The 20,641-nt window shown below is 34.7% G+C and overlaps 1 protein-coding gene across 1 annotated transcript in view; it reads right to left on the bottom strand.

Annotated features, from left to right (window-relative positions):
• Positions 1–20,641, bottom strand: part of ATRNL1 (attractin like 1) — a gene marked incomplete at its 5' end in the record, with an annotated part of 807,401 nt that overhangs the window by 415,725 nt on the left and 371,035 nt on the right. The window contains one exon of the mRNA XM_080822490.1: positions 6,366–6,444. Coding sequence (XP_080678616.1) covers positions 6,366–6,444 — 79 coding nt within the window. The remainder of the gene's footprint in view (positions 1–6,365; positions 6,445–20,641) is intronic.

Genomic DNA, 20,641 nt, shown 5'->3' on the forward strand with positions numbered 1-20,641 from the left:
AGTAAAACCCTACCATATTTTGATTTTAAGACACATTTTGTTTTCCCGTCTTAGTATCTCTAAAACCTGATGTGTCTTATAATCAGTGAACTCATACAACCACTACTGGCCCAGAGGCCATTTATGATATATATGTCATGCCCTGCAAAGACACAAATTTGATTATTCTAGTCAATGATACTATGTGAAACAAAACATTTACCTGAATCGAAAAGTGATTTATAAAAAATGGGACTAAGAATGTAAGTTTATTGCTTTTTTGCCTTTTGGCTAAGATCATTTGAAGAATATACATAAGTTTCAGCAATACCTTATCAATTTATTTTGCTTTTACTTTCCTTTCAGTGTATATTATGTGAATGATATATAATAAAATCTCTATATAAGTAAGTCTGTAAGAGCAGTTTCAGTAAGCATAAAATAAATATTTTTAGTGGTGAGAGTACTATGGGTTAGTTTAATTGTCACTGTATTTTCCTTCTAAGTGGTACATCAAATAATGATTGAGTTATCATAATATTAGATGAAATATAGCATATTCCCCCTACAACAAACAGATTCTTAGGTTATATTATAACATGTTATGGTCAATCAGATTAAAATTTATTGACAGAAATTCAATATTCTGGGCCATTTCTTAATCTATATAAATAACTGGGTCTAAGTTAAAGATACAACATTTAATAAGTAAATACTATAATTTTAGGCAATTTTTATAATTGTAATAATAACTATATAGTACAATGCTAAAATTTTTATATCTTTTTTTTAGAAATTAACTCTATGTATAGTTATACAACAATTTATATTTACTTCCATTACTAATCCTACTTCCAGAAAACTTTTTGATATACTATATCTCCCCCTATGGATGATACCACAACAAAGTAAATTGAAGTATTCCTTAGAGAGTGTGTACATGTATGTGTGTGTATCTTATTGAAATTGCTAAAGGTATGAATTACCCCCCCAAAAAGAATCTGTGTCTTTTTCTTTATATCTGTAGTATTTATCAATCTGTCTGGAATATTGCAAGAGATTAATACATCTTTGCTGAATTGAACACAACGAAAGCACTATACCTACAATAAGATTTTAGCAACAGGTATAGAAGGCAAAAATCAGTTAACTTCCAAATCTTATGCTCCCATACATATCGATTTCTCAGTTGAAGTTATTTTTAAGTAGACAGGCTAATTTTTAAAACTATGATAATATAAACAGGCATGCTGAACATCTGTAATTTCTAGTCTTACAGGATAAAGTGAAAAATAAAGCAAGGGAATCATTACATTTTGAAATCCAATAAGATAAAATGATAAGAAAAAATAAATTAACACTAAGGCCATTAAATACAAAGAGAGAGATTTATTTGAGTGCATTATTTATGGTTTTAAAAAATCTTGTTTTGACAAAAGAATATGTTTTTTGGAAATCTTTACCTAGACATTAAAATATTTAAACATTATATAAAATAGATTCTTAAAATACTAAGAAATTCTGTAAGAAGTTGCAGTATATACAGTATATAATTTATTAAGTTTAATTTCTCCACCCAAAATAACATTTTCTCATTACTCTCTTCACTGTGACCACTCCTCTCTCTCTAAACAAGGTGGGTGTCTAAGGAGATAGAGCAACTCATTTTATAAACACTGCAACATTGTATTAATAGGAATCCATTTACCACAAATTTAGCATCTCAGAGAATATTCTATCATTAATTATTTACCCATGACATGACCTCAGTAAAGCATAACTTCATGATATTATTACTTCTTCTATTTTTGTGACCATGAAACAATTAGATAGAGATGGAAAGACCACGTATTTGCCTCTAGAAAAGTAGTTTGCTACTCATAGCTACTAGAATCCTATCTCTGCATTTTAGTTTATTTTTAACTCAAATTTCAGGTTGATAATGCTAAATTCAAATCTAGGTTTTATGCAGTATGATTACGAAATGTGCAAGAAAGTAGCGCATCATAAACACAAGGTCAGTCGCTCAGTGGACATTGTCTTATCCCAGGCAATGCAGTTTTTATTGATTTTCAAGCATTAGAAAATCATATCTGATTATGAAAGATAAGCAAATCATGTGGTAAAGCTCTATAGTAATATATTTTTTTAACTTTTAAAGACTGCAAATTAAAGAGAATTATAGAAGGAAAAGTTGCTGATAGAGGAAATGTAATAATCATTCAAACACACAAATCCACTAGTAACATGAAGTTGATTAGAAATAACCTTAGGGGCCCTGTGTGGCTCAGTTGGTTAAGCCACGGACTCTTGGTTTGGTCTCAGGTCATGACATCAGAGTCATGAGATTGAGCCCTGGGTGGAGCCCCACTCCAGCTTGGTGCTCAGTTGAGAGTCCATTTGAGAGTCTTTCTCTCCCTTGGCCTGTCCCGCCCCCACCATGATCACATTATCAAATATATAAATAAATAAATCTTTTCTTAATAAAATAAATAACCTCACATTTGCCTATAGGATCTATTAGTCTATGGATTTTGCAGTTGGACTTTTTAAAAAGATTTATTTATTTATTTAAGAGAGAAAGTTCGAGTGCGCACGCACACAAATGCATACACAAGTGGGGAGAGGGGCAGAAAGAGGGAGATAAGTAGACTCCCTGTTGACCTCTGAACCCAAAACAGGCTTGATCCCAGGACCCTGAGATCATGACCTGAGCCAAAATCAGGAGTTGGGCGCTTAACCAACTGAGCCACCCAGGTGCCCCTAGATTTTTCTTTTTTAAAGAGAGAGACAAGCATGTGGGCTCCTGCACAAGTAGTCGGGGACGGGGGTGGAGACAGACTGGAGAGAGAGAGAATCTTAAGTGGGCCCCACACCCAGTGAGGAGCCAGAGGCAGGGCTCCAGCCCAGGATGGATCTCATGACCTGAGCCAAAATCAAATGTTGGAACCTTAACTAACTGAGACACCATGGCACCCCTGCAGTTAGATTTTAACTGAGGCAAACTATAATTAAACTACTCAAAATGTGGGAAAAAATGTTTTCAACTCAAAAGAAATAAATTCTTGTAACAATTAAAATACGCAGGATATTTTCACTCATCTTAGTCAAACATAAGATTAAATATCTTCAATGCAAGCAGTAATTACAACATTTGGATGGGTTTGTGCCTTATGATACTTACTAAAAACTCAAATTTCACTTTAAAAATGAAGATTATTAAGCATGACAATATTTCAATAGACTCCTTTTAATGTATACTTGCTCCTAACAAATATTTTTGTAATATAATGACTATTTATCTAAAATTGAATGTAACATTGAAATAATATGGTATAATACCCCGTAATAACCACAAACTATAAAAAAAGAACTTATCCTTCTAGTCTGTTAAAATATTTCCACTTATCAATATCCACTATTGTTTCTATCCGTCCACATTAAAAAGTTCATATTCTTAATAGGGTATCATAGAAATGAATGTGAAGTTCCTATATGAAGAGGTATATTTAAATGAAAGTCCTTTGTAGTTGTGTTTTTAAGAGCCCCTAAGTTGTCAGGAGTGTTATTCAAAAAGTGTTACATCAATAACAGGCTTTGATTACTAAAATTACACCACAAAAACAGTATAGATGTGTTTATGAGAAATCAAAGCGTGAAACAGTTTCTTTTTAAAAAAGCAACATGACTGGATGGATTCAACAATATATATTAAAAATCCAAAGATTTTTTTTTTCATTTTAAATCAGTCCTGATATTTAGAAAAGCAAATAGTATAATTCCTCTAACAAAATATCACAGAAATATTAAGAAAGGAGAATCCTTTAAATAATTTTCATATACTGTTTCAAATAAATTGCCCTTGTACTAATCATAGGGGTCCTCTGAGGCTTACAATAGTTGATGTCTTAATGTTAGAGAAAGTGACATATCACATAAAGAAAACATACTGGGATCTTTCCTTTTTGGGACTATCTGTGTTAACCTAGTAGTTAAGACTGAACAAAGAGAAGATCAAATAAAAACACATCTTTACCTCCATCCAAATAAAGTCTATAAATGGGGTTGTTATATTAGCTACAACTACTATAGTTAAAAGTCTTTGGGCATTTAAAATCAAAATGAAAATCTTTGAATAACACAAAATTATTTAATAACTGATCTGTAAGTCATCAAAATGGCATCTTGACTTGGGTATCAACATATGAATAGTTTCCATGACATTTAGAGCTCTGTATTCAAATGATTAATAAAATTATATTTGAGAAAACACCTCACAATATTTTTAACATGGTACTATAAACATCACATGACATCTCAACAAGATAAATTTTATACCTCAGTAGAGGTAGCAAATTAAATTCAATCATTATTATAAGACTCACTACCCAGATGAGCTCTAGACAAAGGGATATTATATCAAGGGAATATCAAGAGGACATGGTAATATTTAGAAGCACAGATTAGAAATGGCCCAGTGGTCCTAATCTAAGTTCTCTCTTCCTATTTCTCCCTTGTTCTGTCCATGTGCAGCACATATTTTGAAAGATTTTGACTTCCAATAAAAAGATAAGTTAAATTTATATTTTACAAATTAATATCAGCTTACCAGAGTTTAATATCAGCTTACCAGAACTTCTAATATGTAAAAACAACATTATTTCCTTGAATTGATAGAATCCTAACCAAAAGCAATTTCTCATCTTGAGAAGTGTGAAAGTTTTATAGGTAAATGAACTATTCACATTAGTTTTCTCAAATATTTAATACTATTTTTAAACTTTAGTTGTTATATATAAATATTCCTAAATATTCCTAGAGTTTGAGGAATTAGTTATATAGTACAATCCCTTCTCGTGAGAGGAAAGAAAATTCAATTAGGACACTTAACCATTTGCAGAAACTTGTTAATGACAGAGTCATATACTGATCTTTTCACAGTCCTACATTTATATAGTTGCATTCTATAAACTTTAAAAATCAGATATTTAAACAGTGTTAGTCATAATGAGGTCAGAACCCAAGCTCCCTGATTGATCTTGACTTCTTTTCTAATGATTAGAAGCATAAACTGTCATTTGGCCTATGCCATTATGGAAGGCCTTCACAATTGCCTGCCTACCGATTGTTTTTACTTCCAGAATCCATAATTTGATCTAACAGATGGTTTAACATGTGTAGAAGACTCCACACAGAATTTCACTTCTTGTCAAATATTTATGTATTTATATTTAATAAGATCCTTTCAACTGGATTACTTTATGATAGAGTCATACCAAGTATATTCTTATTGATGTTGCATTGGCCATATACCGAAAATCAGACAGAGATGATCAAGATGAATTATTTATTTCTCGGGGAGAGCTGTCAAGTTGGCAAACATATTACAGGCAGACACTGAGTTTTCATGGATGTTTGAAAACTGAAGAATAATTAAGAACAATTCATCTCATTCACTAATTATATAGCTTAGAATACTCTGGATTAGTTTTAAATCTTCAAATGTAATATTTTGTATGTGGAGAAAAAGATGGTAAGCAATTATACTACTGCTTCATACTGTTGCATGAAATTATATATAGAAAATATACCGCAAAATGCAACAGCAAATAGAACACTTTTAATACTAATAATAGTATGCTAATATTAATACCCATAGACTATAATACTAATAAAAACAGAAACTTGCTTTTTCATTATATAAGTATAGAACAATAAATCTACTGCACATTTATACTCCCAGATTATTATATTGTTTTGTTCCTTTCAATTAACTAATATATACAAAGTTATAAAACTATCTAATATATTTATATCATTAGTTATTCTGCAAGAGTACTATGGTTTTTTTTATCAATTTTAGGATTAGAAGGAACATAAATGATTAATTATGACACAGAGATGTATCAAATTGAGGTGCACTTCAACATACTTGAATTATCAGATAATCATGAAATGGTAAAGATTTGATTACTTAAAAAAATCTAGGTGATAAAAGCCAAAAATAAATATTTATCACTGAGAATTTTCTTTTAAATTATAACAGAGATACTTATAAAAATAAATTGTTTTTATAACTACCTAAAGAGATTGAAAATCATTTAATCAACAGTATTAAGACATATATTCAATATGAATTCTAATACTATTTAAAATGAAATAACTTTGTAATTAACATTGCAATTAACCAATATTTCTACAGATACTGACTTAAATGACAGTGGTAAAGTTTGCTCTAAAGCTTAAAAATTCTAGATCAATTTGTTCAATCTTAATGAGTAAGGCTGACTTGAAACTCTGTACGTGAGTGGCACAGGTTAATTAAGCAATACAGATTCATGTTTACTCAGATCTTTAAACAAAAGATTAAATAATATTACTGATACCTCTCTCCGTCGAGAAGCCCAGCATGTTTGTTTGATCTTCCACACCACTGCAGCTACCAGCAATAAGGATAAAAAACAACTGGAAAATAAAACACAAGTAATTTGTGCTTAATACACTGGAAACATGTAATGAAATATTCAAGAATATGTATAGAATTTAAAAATATATAGAACTAACCATTCTGCTTTGGTAAATAATTAAAGCAAAAATGGATAAATAAGCCATGTTTAAATGTTCTCAAGTAAAAACAAAGTATACACGTAGAATAATTATTTATATTCTTGTTATACAGGATAGTCTATCTTTAAGATTTTCCCTGTCAGAAGGACCATGAGTTTATAGCTGTGTTGTTCTTATACGCAACAGAAATCTATTTAGAATTGCTATTGAGTCATAAAAGCTGGCAATTGTATAAATCTAAATTTCACACTGGTTCATTCATTTTATCTTATTGGTAACTATTTTAGATATGAGAATATTCTAGCATTTCTCAACTGAAGACAATTTTGTTCCCTACTCACCCCCAGGGCACATTTGGCAATGTCTGGAGATGTGTGTGATTATCACAACATTGATGCGGTACAAGTTGCATCAGATGATAGAGCCAGGGATGCTGCTTTTTAAACTATCCTGCAGGGCATAGGACTGTCCTCAATGACAAAGAACTATCCAGTCCAACATACCAGTCACACTTAAGTTGAGAAAACCTAGTATACACTAATGTTTACACTAAGAAACAATTCAATTACATTGTTCATACATATTTAGTATAATATGCAACAAGATATAAAAATGCAGGATACTTTGTTATTAGTGACTTGAGACTAAAATCTCAAAATAACAGAATCATGTGGATCCCATTCATTGGTTCCAACCATGTACCACTGTTTTCCCTCCCTCTGCTCTGTGGTCACACATTATGCTATGAATAGACCCAGAGATGAGCAAATTCAGTAGTCCCTGGTCACTACAAAAAACCTGGTCTTCATCCTTAACTGATAATCTTTGTATTCTTAAATTGATTCACTCATAAGCTCTGTAAACTTTAGTGCTTTCTATCCTTGTTAATTCTTTAATACACTTTTTCTCCTTGTTTCACTAGAAGATCTTAGAATACCCTTCAATGATGAAAATGGCAATTTTAGTACCTATCCAATGAGCACTGAACACATTTCAGATACTGTGCCAAATACTTCATTCACATTGATGCGTGGGTTTGGTTTTAGAAGAACACTCCCAGACGGAATATATTATTCTTATTTTAAAAAAGAAAAATCCAAGGCTCAGAAAGTTCAAAGTAAGTTGCTGATAGTCACAAAGCGAGTGAGTGGTAGAGTCAAAGTTCAAATCCAGGTTTTAAGCCTCAAACTCTCTCCTCGCCAACTATTGGGAACTCTGATTTTGCATATAATCTCACAATAGTTGTATTTCCATTTGCATTATCTAATCTGTATCCAGTATAAAATAAAGAGGATTAAAAAAGGAAAAAAAGTCTGTGACCCTAACCTTTTTAACTAGTATGGTGTCTTTGGGTTTTTTTTAATAATTATCTCCCCCCCTAATATTTATAAACTCTTTCTTTTTACTTCATCTTAATTTTGATTTTCAAAAGTACCCAAGTCCCATATCTCCTGAAAAATAAAAACAACAACCTTATTTTATTGAGCCCATTGCTTCCTCTAGTTTATCAAGCAAGTATTCAATGTAGCCACCTCCATGTCAACTTCCTCTCAACCTAGTCCTGTTCAACTCCTTGCAATGTGGCATCTGGCTTATACACACATAAAGTTGTTAGTATTAATAATGACCAATGTTTATAAAATACGCAGCATTTTAGAGGATACTTTCCTCACCCTGACTTTCTACATATTAAATAAACTGGTCTTTTCTCTATTAACAGACTCCCACTTTTTAATTGATAATACTAGCCATCCATTCTTTAAAACTTTCTTAAAACTTTATTTCCTTTTTAAAACTTTTAATTTAAATTCCAGTTAGTTAACATACAGTGTAATATTAGTTTCAGGTGTACAATTTATTAATTCAACACTTACATACAACACCCAGTGCTCATCACAGCAAATGCCCTCCTTAATCCCCATTGCCTATTTAACCCATCCCCTCCCATCCACCTCCGCTCTACTCACCACAGTTTATTTTTACTTGTTAAGAGTCTGTCCTTGGATCTGCCACTCTCTTTTTCCCCCTATGATTATTGTTTTGATTCTTAAATTCCACATATGAGTGAAATCATATGGTACGTGTCATTATCTGAGTTATCTCCCTTAGCGTAATACTCTCTACCTCCATCCACATCACTGAAAATGGCAAGATTTCATTCTTTTTTATAGCTAAGTAATATTCCATTATACATATGTATGTATGTATACACACTTACATATACCACATCGTCTTTATCCATTCATCAGTTAATGGACATTTGGGCTCTTTGCATAATTTGGCTATTGCAGATGATGTTGCTGTAAACATCGGTGCATGTATCCCTTCAACTTAGTATTTTTGTATTTAGTATTTTTGTATTCTTTGTATAAATACCTAGTAGTGCAACTGCTTCCTCATAGGACAGTTCTATTTTTAACTTCCTGTGGAACCTCCATACTGTTTTCCACAGAGCCTGTAACACTTTGCATTTCCACCTACAGTGTAAGAGGGTTCCCATTTCTCCACACCCTCATCCACCCTTGTTGTTTCTTGTGCTGTTAATTTTAGCCAACCTCACTGGTGTGAAGTGATACCTCATTGTAGTTTTGATCTGCATTTCCCTGATGCTGAGTGCTGTTGAGCATATTTTCATGTATCTGTTGGCCATCTGTTCGTCTTCTTTGGAAAAATACAAATTCATATCTTCTGCCCATTCTTTAATTTGATTATTTATTGTTTGGGTGTTGAGTTTTATTAGATCTTCATATATGTTGAATACTAACCCTTTATCAGATATGTCACTTGCAAGTATCTTCTCCCATGCAGTGGGTTTTTGATTATTTCCTTCCCTGTACAGAAGCTTTTCATTTTAATGAAATCTCAATAGTTTATTTTTGCTTTTGTTTCCCTTGACTCAGGAAACATATATAGTAAGAAATTGCTATAGCCATGTCAAAGAGGTTACTGCCTGTATTGTCCTCTAAGATTATGATGTTTTCTTATCTCATATTTAGGTCTTTAATCCACTTTGAATTTACTGTTGTGTTTATGGTCCAGAATGTTTCATTCTTCTGCATGTTGCTGTCCAGTTTTCCCAGCACCATTTGTTAAAGAGACCCCTTTTTCCCTTGGATATGCTTTCCTGTTTTGTCAAAGATTAACTGACCATATAGTTGTGGGTTCATTTCTGGGTTTTCTATTCTGTTGCATTGATCTATATGTTTATTTTTGTGCCAGTATACTACAGCTTTGTTATATAACTTGAGGTATGGAATTGTGATACCTCCAGCTTTGCTTTTCTTTTTCAAGGTTGCTTTGGCTATTTGAGGTCTTTTGTGGTTCCATGCAAATTTTAGGACTGTAGTAGCTCTGTGAAAAACGCTGTTGGTATTTTGATAGGAACTGTATTAAATGTGTAGATTGCTTTCGGTAATACAGACACTTTAACATATTTGTTCTTCAAATCCATGAGCATGGAATGTTTTTCCATTTCTTTGTATTATCTTCAATTTCTTTCGTAAGTGTTTTATAGTTTTCAGAGTACTTTGGTTAGGTTTATTCCTAGGTATCTTACAGTTTGGGGACAATTGTAAATAGGATGGATTCCTTGATTTCTCTTTCTGCTGCTTTATTTTGGTGTATCGAAATGCAGGTATGCATTTGATTGATTTTGTTGATTTTGCATCCTACAACTTCATTGTATTTGTATATCAGTTCTAGAAGTTTTTTGGTGCCATCTTTAGGGTTTTCTATACAGAACATCCTGTCATCTGCAAATAGTGAAAGTCTGACTTCTTCCTTGCTGATTTGGCTCCTTTTTATTTCTTTTTGTTCTCTGATTACTGTGGCTAGGACTCCAATACTATATTAAATAACAATGGTGAGAGTGGACATCCTTGTTTTGTTCCTGACTGTAGAGGAAAAGCTCTCAGTTTTTTCCCATTGAGCATATTAACTATGGGTTTTTCATATACAGCCTTCATGATGTTGAGGTATGTTCCCTCTATCCCTACTTTGTTGAGGGTTTTTATCATAAATGGATGCTGTACTTAGTCAAATGTTTTTTCTGAATCTATTGAAAGGATCATAGGGTTCTTAATTCTTTTTTATTAACGTGGTGTATCACATTGATTGATTTGCAAATATTGAACCACATCTTTAGTCCAGGAGTACATCCCACTTGATCATGGTGAATGATTCTTTTAATGTACTTGTTGGATTTGATTTGCTAGTATTTTATTGAGAATTCTGGCATCATGTTCATCAGAGATATTGGCTTATAGTTCTCTTTTTTTGTGGTGTCTTTATCTGGTTTTGGTATCAGGGTAATGCTGGCCTCATAGAATGAATTTGGAAATTTTCCTTTTCTATTTTTTGAAATAGTTTGAGAAGAAGAGGTATTAACTCTTTTTTAAATCCCTGGTTAAATTTGCCTGTGAAGCTATCTGGCCCTGGACTTTTGATTGTTGGAAGATTTTTTTATTACTGATTCAACTTCTTTGCTGGTTGGTCTGTTCAAGTTTTCTATTTCTTCCTATTTCAATTTTGGTAGTTCATATGTTTCTAGGAATTAATTCATTTCTTCCAGGTGTCCAGTTTGTTGGCATATAGTTTTTCTTAATATTCTCTCATAATTGTTTGTATTTGTGATGTTGGTTGTTATTTCTCCTCTAACATTTGCGATTTTATTTATTTGGGTCCTTCCTCTTTTCCATAAGTTTCGCTAGGGGGGGTTATCAATTTTATTAATTTTTTTTTCAAAGAAAGTCCTTAATTTTCTTGGTTTCCCTTCATCTTTCCTGACATAGTACAGGGTCAACGAGGTAGTTGCATTCCAGGTTCCCTCTTTTAAATTATGGACATTCCCTAAAACCCAGTATACACCATGTTGTCACCTTCTCTTGCTCTCAGAGAGTGAGCGCAGTTATCCTCAAGGCCTCAACTCTAACCTCAATTGGAATGATTTACAAACCTCTATCATTACACCTGCCCAAATGAGAGCATCTTATCATTAAAGGTGATCTAAGAGATTTAATTCAGACACCCTCCCAGGAAAGAAATACACAGCACAACTTTGTGATCCTGCCTCTAAACACTCATCTAAACTGAGCAGCTGCTGACTCACCAGTCACTGCATTCTGCATTCTATTTTTAGCTAGCTCAATCTATAACATTGTTCTTCTATTAAGCTTTCTAAGTTTTATCCATCAGTGCTGTTTCCTTCTGTCTTCTGGTTTACACTGAATCAGTGTATTCCTCTTCTATATGCTAAAGCTTCTTTATATATTCGAAAAAGCCTACAGGATTGCCCTTAGTTCACTGGTTCTCAATCAGGAGAGTTTTGTGCTCCAGGGGATATTCAGTAGTGCCTGGAGACATTCTGGTTTCATTATTTGGGGGACATCTAGTGGAATGCTGGTAAATGTCCTACAATACAGAAGCCCAGCCCCCTGCCAGTAACAAAGATTTTCCCAGCTCAATATGCCAATCATGGCTTGAAACCCTCTTCCAGTCTGAATCACTATCATTGTGGTTACACTTTCCTTGTTACACCCCAGATTAAAATTTTAACTGTTAAAATATGATACTAGGAATTAATACTTCAGATAAAGACCAAGGATCCATTTGCCTGAATTTCGGCCCCATCAACATATTTTAACATAAGAAATGTATCACCTCCAACCTACTGTGCCAAAGCAGAACTCATGATAAACATTCATAGTGATTAAAAAAACCTAACATCCATCCAGTAATATGTACCAAGCACTATGTTCTATGTTTTACCTGTATTATTTAATTACCACAAACACACATGATATACTATGTATACTGTTATGTACTTATTTAAAAGATAACAGAACTGAGTCATGGCGAATTTAAGTAAGTCACCTAAGTGACAAAAGTCTTAAAATTACAAGTCCTCTCTTTCTCCTAACTTCTTTGTTTTACCATTACTTTTCAGGTAAAATGTAAAAGCATATTCATCTTTAAAATCCCTGTACCGAATCCAACAAGAAATCTTACCAACTGTTTCTTTCAAAATACGTGTAATAATAAACAATAATACTACACACATCAAAATTCATTTACATTTAGTAATTAAATACAGCTTAAGTACCAAAATGCATTTTTATTCAATAATCTGTAATCCACAGTAGATCCTCCAAAATAGTTACATGCGTGATAGCAATTCAGTTCAAGGTGCTGAAGACTGGTTTAATTTTTCCACGAGGAATCTAAATTCTTTGTGATCTAAACATCATGACTCAACTAAAAAGTGTCATCTTTATAATGATGCAGAATACCAATATAATATTTTGTTTATAATTTCACCTTCTTGTGAAGTGGAGATATACACTTCGGGGTTTGCAGCAAATGCTTTCTACGTTAATTCATATTATGTTATCAGTAAAAGTGAGAGAAACCATCATGATGCAAACAAGTAGACAAAATCGAAAATAGTCAAAAATATTCTTCTACTAAAATTTTAATTATCTCCAATAAATATTAAAAACCTAGGAAAATATATCTCAGTTCCTGGCATATAGTAGTTGTCATTAAGGTTTCATTAAATGAATGGAACTAGTTCTTCAATTGATTTAAAAAACTATTAACTGTTTCTGACATTAGATGTCCTATTTGGCAATTTTACCCTTTTTATCAAGGTAATGTTTATAAATGCTTTTGATTCCTAATAAACCAAACTGCAAAAAAAAGTTAACAGTTCTTTTTTTAAAATCTACCTAAAACAGAACCAGTTTACTGAGAACACTTGTTTTATTAAACAGCAAAAAAACTAAAAACACCTGACAAATTTACTCAGCATTATTGAAAACTCATCCTTTTGTGACTACCAGAAAATCCAGTCCCTACTAACAATCCTGGAAAGCAGTGCCCTGCACACCACCCTGTTCTTTCCACTGGTTCCCATTATGCCCGATGGACGCCGGGTGAGAAATAAACTATTATTCAATAAAGTGACTAAGATTTCTGGGTTTATCTGTTTAATAAGTTTTCCCTAATATATTTCTTAAGTAAAAAGTCTTAATAGGCAACATCAAGCATTAACATCCTTTAATCCACTATGTGGCACTTTTGTCAGAGAAAAACTAGTTTCACTACTTTCTTTCATATTTTTTATATCATATTATACAATAGCTCCCATTGCTCCTTCAAACAGATATGGGGGGGGGGCCTTGCAGGAATAATCGGGCTTTCATTTTTTAATAAAGTCTGCTGTATAATAATGCCAGAAGATCTGAAAAGTTCAACACCCTTTAGTAAAATACTCCTAATGGAAATAGAAAAAAAACAGAAAAGGAAAGAAATATTTTAAAAAGCAAGTACATGAGCTGCGGGGATTAAAAAAAAAAAAAAAAGGAAAGCACAGGAACTTAGGGAGAGATATTTCAATAATTTGATTTTAACCTTCATAAAATGGTCATTATGGAAAGGATTCTTAATATGAAAAACCATGGAACTCATTAGATATTCTCATTTAGCGAAAATTAAAAAGAATTCAATAAAAGTAACACAGTGTGGTATAAGGTTATATTGTAAAGCAGGTTTCTAGTGACAAAGAAATATCCTCTGGTGGTAATCTAGTTGGCCAAATGCAAAAAGAGATAATATTGTCACTATTTTATAGCAATTTGAGGTTAATTGATCATAAAATTCAAGTCTTAAATACATATTTTAAAAGATAGTTTAGGCATATTAATCTTTTATTTCACTGAAGAATGTTACAAACCAGGGAATTGTGTTGAAATATAGAAACATTATTTTAAAAGGTAATTTACCTCCTAATAATTGCTATTCCAAAAAATATCTTTTAAGGGTTTTAAAAATACGTTCCTAACACTTGGGGATGTCTTTTTTCTTACCAACTAAAATAATAACAAAATAAATTGCCAACTTAGAATACAATAAAAACTGCATTTTTAAAAATTGTCTCAGTTATTAAGTTGGGAATGACGAAAAATCAACAAAGCCTAGTGGGTAAAAGTGGAAAAGCAATATGTTCATTGTCATAAACTGGTACACTTTTTTTGAGGATTGTTAAAGCAAGAATTAACTATACCTTGGGATACACTGTCAATTAAAATGATTTCAAAGGCAAGAGACAGAAATCTATCACAAAATGGTATAAAAAGTATTGGGACTAAATGGATTTCATACTCCCTGCTATGAAATAAATTGTATGCCCCCAAAATTCTTATGCAGAAGCCCAACATCCAAGGTGACTATATTTAGAGATAGGAAATTTAGGAGGTAATCAGGTTAAATGGGGTCATAAGGGTGGGATCCAACAGGATCATTCTATAAGAAGAGACCCCAGCAGGCTCTCTAGCTCTATTTCTTCCTTCCCCCTTTCTTTTTCTCTTTCTACCTTCCTTCCTTCCTTTCTTTTCCTTTTCTACCTGCCTACCTTCTTATCTACCTTCCTTTCTTCCTTCCCTCCCTCTGTCCCTCCCTCCCTTCCTTGTCTTTCTCTTCCCTTCTCTACCTCCTTGCCTCCCTCCCACTCTCTCTTCTTCCAGTGAGCACAAACTGAGGAAAGGCCATATGAACAGACAGCAAGAAAGTGGCATCTGCAAGCCAACACAGAACGCATCAGAAACCAACCATGCCAGCATCCTGGTCATGGATTTTCCAGCCTCCAGAATGGTGAAATAATGAATTTCTGTTGTCTAAGCCACTAGTCTATTGGATTGTGTTATGGCAGCATGAACAGAGGCAGATTTCGGCACCATGAAGTAGGTGTTGCTGTAACAAAAAAACCTGTAAATGTGGAAGCAGCTTTGGAACTGAGTAATGAGTAGAGCTTGGGGAAATTTTGAGGAGTTAAGGAAAGCCTAGACTGCTGTGAAGAGACTGTTTGAAGAAACATGGATATTAGAAGCAATCTGGTGACAGCTCTGAAAGAATCAAGAACAGCTAGAAAGTCTCTATCTTTTTAGATAATACATAAATAATCACAAACAGAATGTTGATATACATATGGATGTTAAAAACCATTCTGGTGAAGTCTCAGATGTAAATGAGAAACAGGTTAATGGAAACTGTAAGAAAGGCCATTCCTGTTATTAATTTTTTTAAGCTTTATTTATTTAAGAGAAAGAGAGAGTACAAGTGCATGCCCATGAGTGGGGGAGGAGTGGGGGGTGGGGAGAAGAGGGAGAATCTCCAGGATACTCCCACTCAGTGCAGAGCCCCAGGTGGGACTGAATAGCAGGACATTGAGATCATGACCTGAGCCGAAATCAAGAGTCAGACACTCAACCCACTGAGCCACCCGGGTACCCTGTGCCTATCCCTGTTATAAAATGGCAAAGAAGGGTGGCTCAGTTGTTAAGAGTCTGCCTTCAGCTCAGGTCATGATCCCAGTGTCCTGGGATCGGGCCCCTAATCGAGTTCCCTGCTCAGCGGGGAGCCTGCTTCTCCCTTTCCCACTCCTCTGTGCTTGTGTTCCCTCTCTCGCTCTCTCTCTGTCTTTAAAAAAATAAAAAATGAATAAATAAATAAAATGGCAAAGAACTTCGCTGAATTGTGTTCTAGTGTTTTCTGGACGATAGAACTTGAAAGCTATAAAACTGTAAATTTAGCAGAGAATATTTCTAAGCAAAGTATTGAAGATGTAGCTTTGGACCTCATTCCGGCTTATAGCTAAATGCAAGAGGAGAGATGATTTGAAGAAGGAATTGTTTAGGAAGGAACCAGAGCCTGGAGATTTGGAAAATTCTCCACTAACCCCTATCACAAAAGCTGAGAAGTATTGTTCTGAAGATAACACAAAGGGTGTGGATGAGCAATGATTTATAAAGAGGAGCCCATGGGGTGGGGGGGCGCCTGGTTGGCTCAGGGGGTTAAAGCCTTTGCCTTTGGCTCAGGTCATGATCCCAGGGTCCTGGGATCGAGCCCCATATCGGGCTCTCTGCTCGGCAGGGAGTCTGCTTCCCTTCTTCTCTCTCTGCCTGCCTCTCGGTCTACTTGTGATCTCTGTCTGCCAAATAAATAAAGAAAATCTTTAAAAAAAAAAAAAAAGAGGAGCTCATGGGTATGATATGGGGACTTAATTAGTCATCTCCACAGAATCAGGAATAGAGATGGGATTATACCAGCAGAGACACTGTGAGTTTAAAGGGGACAGAGAAAGCAAGACAAAATGAAAAAAAGGCTGTCAGGCTTCTTGGGATTCTACGGGATAGAACCATAATACTATTCAGTTAGGAACATGCTTTATCCTTTAAGAAAAGGAAGTAACCCTGAAGTTAAGTCAAAGATTATAAGGGCAAGACTGGTTCCACCTATGGTTTGGGGGACCAAGATGCCACTAACCAGTGTCTTGGCGACAAAGCTGCAGCAGAGTGCTGCAAGGTCAGGGCCACCTCATCATGCTGAAAGGGCAGGGACACTCAGTAGAGCTGTGTGGTGATGCTGCCACCCCAGGGGACCTGGAGGTAGGGCACTGAACCAAAGAGGATTATTTTCAAATCTTTAAGATCTGATGGAGTTTGCCTTCTAGGTTTTAGACTTGCTTAGGACCAGTTACCTCTTTCTTCTTCAGATAACCCCCTTATGAACTGAAAATATCTATGCTATGCCTGCACCACCATGGTATTTCGGAATCATGTAAGTTCTCTGGTTTCACAGTTCACAGGTTGAGAAAATGTTGCCTCAGGATGAATTATGCCCTAAATTTCAGTCATATCTGATCTAGATAGTGTTTATTTTTTTTTAAGATTTTATTTATTCATTTGACAGAGAGAGAGAGAGAGAGATGTCCAGAGCGGGAATATAAGCAAAATGGGGAGAGGGGGTGGGAGAAGGAGAAGTGGGCTTCCTACTGAGCAGGGAGCACGATGGGGTGCCCGATGCAGTGGGCCTCCATGTGGGGCTCCATGCGAAGCTCATCATGACCTGAGCCGAAGGCAGATGCCCAATGACTGAGCCACCCAGGCGCCCCTGATCTAGACGGTGTTTAGATGAGACTTCAAACTCTAGAGTTGCTCCTAGAATGAGTTAAGGCTTTTGAGATTGTTGGGATAGAATGAATGCATTTGGCATGTAAAAAGAATAGGATTATGGGAGGCCAGAGGCAGAATGCAATGGATGAATTATGTTCCTGCAAAACTTGTATGTTGAATCCCTAACCCCAAATGCAATTATATTTGAAAATAGGGACTTTGAGTTGTGATTAAGGCTAAATGAGGTCCTAAGGAGGGAACCCTGAGCCAACAGAATTAGTGTCCTTATCAAAAGAGACCTCAGAGAGCTTGCACTCTCTCTCCATGTACATACACTGAGGAAAGATGATGTGAACACAGAGCAAAAAGACAGCCATCTGCAAACCAAGAATTGTCAAACCAGAAACCGACAATGCTAGCACTCAAATCCTGGATTCTCCAGCCCGCAGGACTGTAAGATTAAAAAATTTCTATTGCTAAAGCCATTCGGTCTGTGGTATGACAGCCCAAGCAGACCAAGGCACTCCCTAAAGTCAAAAGGAAGAATGACTCCCAGGTTTGGACTAATCAGCACCCTAACTACATTGTTCTCTGATTCTCTGACCTATATACTTAGCTGTGTCTCGGCTCTATCCTCAGGCTTGTTTCCCACTTAGGAACAAAAATGGATGCAAGAATTCCAGGACTCACGTTACATACCATTATATATGCTCACTCTTCACTTAGCATTTGGCTATTGAAGGCTATCCACAAATTGGCTTTAGCCCATCCATGAAGCTAGTGAGGGATCAATCCTGCCCAAATAAAATCACTGCTGTATAGCCATATGTAAGAAGTTAAATTAAACCTGAGAAATAATCCATAAAATCAATTTCAGATTCCATTTATGTAAAATTCATAGGAAAATACCCAAATAAGCCTCCTCCAAATACTAACACACTTAAAAATCTACAAAGCATCTTTGATAACTCTTCAATCCTTCCTTCAAATATTTTACAAAAAGTAGAGTGCTCTCAAGCCTCCCTGGCAAGATATTAAAAGGACAGACAACACCTAATATGGAAGATCTTCCTAGTTAACTCCTCCTGCTACAAATAACCTGCTATCCTAGATAATATCTTAATCTTCCAAATTTTCAAAAAAAAATGATAAAGATCATTGTATACAATGCTCCTTTCTAAACTCAATCTTTATTTAAGGCATACCTTTTCGAAACCATGTAGTTAGAATGAATGTTTTAATTATAAAATTTTCTTAATAGTTTAAAAGTAGGAAATGCTCTTTTTAAAAACTTTCCCAGAACATCAATACATAATACACAGAGAAATCACAAGCATTTAGCTCAATAAATTATCCAAAGATAATATACCCATGTAACTAACACCCCAATAAAGAAATAGCAATTCACCCACTCCTTCCTCCTCAAAGGTAGCTATCATGTTGATTTTTTAAAACATTTATTTATTTATTTGACAGGCAGAGATCACAAGCAGGCAGAGAGACAGGCAGAGAGAGAGGGAGAAGCAGGCTCCCCGCTAAGCACAGAGCCCAATGCGGGGCTCGATCCCAGGACCATGGGATCATGACCAGAGCCGAAGGCAGAGGCCCTAACCCACTGAGCCACCCAGGCGCCCCTCATGTTGATTTTTAACACTATAGTTTGGTTCTGCGTATTTCTGAACTTCATACAAGTGAAATCCTATAGTATTTAGTCTTTTGTTTTTGGGTTCTTTTGTTCAACACTATGTTTGTGAGTGACTTCTATATCGTTCTTGCAGGAGTCATTTGTTCTTTTTCATTACCCCATATTTTTCCATTAAATGGCTATATTCTCTATCCAATTATTTTTGGGTATTTGGGATATTCTAAGGGTTTGGTTACATAAAACATGATGCCCTATTTTTATGTGGTTTTTGGTGGAATAGAATTGTTGGATCACGGAGTATGAGTCAATTCAACTTTAGAATATAATGTCAAGGTGTTTTCAAAGTTGTTGTTCCAGTTTCTGACTACCAGAAGTTTTGAGAGTTCCACATCCTCTCCTACATTTGTTCATTGTTGTTTTTGTTTTTTAATTTTAAGCCTCTATGATGAGGATATAGTAAGTTGTATTCTATTGTGGCTTTAATTTTCATTCCCTGATAAAAATTAAATTGAGCACATTTTTATGTTTTGTTAGTCACTTAGATATCATATCCTCTTTTGTGAAGTGCCTGTCCAAGTCTCTCACCATTTTCGCAGGGAAGGGTTACAGTTTCGGACTGTTTTTACTGATTTATATGAGTTATATATTGTGAATATAAGAACTTTGTCCTTTATGCAGGTTATTCTTTATACCACTGGGAAGCTAGATATTTTATAATACTATGGATATCTTCTGATGACAAAACTTTTTAGTTTTACAGTAGTTTAATTTTATTGTAGTGCTTTGTGTATAATTTTCCCTAAAGTTATGAAGAAGAATTCCTGTATCATCTTCTAGATATTTCATTGTCTTCCCTTTCTTCTGGAATTTATTTTTATATTTAGCATGAACTAGGAGTCTAATGTTTGCCTGGAACTGGAAACCCTATGGTAAATGAGCAATGGCTTCAACTTAAAGTCACTGGCTGTATTAGCCTTAAAAAGACATTCAGCTTTTCTTTTGAGTCTTTGAAGCCAGGCCATGATTGACTCCTCCTTTCCAACTATGGAGGTCCTAGAGGCCACCTTCTTCCAAATAAGGCTGTTTCACCTTCATTAAAATCTGTTGTTTAGTATAGCCACCTTTGCTAATATCTTAGGTAGATCTTCTGGACGATTTGCCTCAGCTTCTATATCATACTCAATGGTGAAAGACTAAATGCTTTTCCTCTAAAATCAGAAACAAGAGTGGTGCCTAGGTGGCTCAGTTGGTTAAGCATTCGACTCTTGATTTCAGCTCAGGTCATGATCTCAGGGTCCTGAGATCAAGGGAGTCAGCTTCAGATTCCCTCCCTCTACCCCGCCTCCACCTGCACATGCATGCAAGCACGCATTCTCTCTCTCTCAAATAAATTTTTAAAAATCTTTAAAAAAATAAAATAAAATCAGAAACAAGGTGCCTGCTTTTGTCACTTCTATTCAACGTGGTAACCGAAGTCCTAAATAGAACAACTGACAAGAAA

Source organism: Martes martes (assembly GCF_963455335.1).
Source record: "Martes martes genome assembly, chromosome: 14".
In the NCBI taxonomy this organism is placed as follows: Eukaryota; Metazoa; Chordata; class Mammalia; order Carnivora; family Mustelidae; genus Martes; species Martes martes.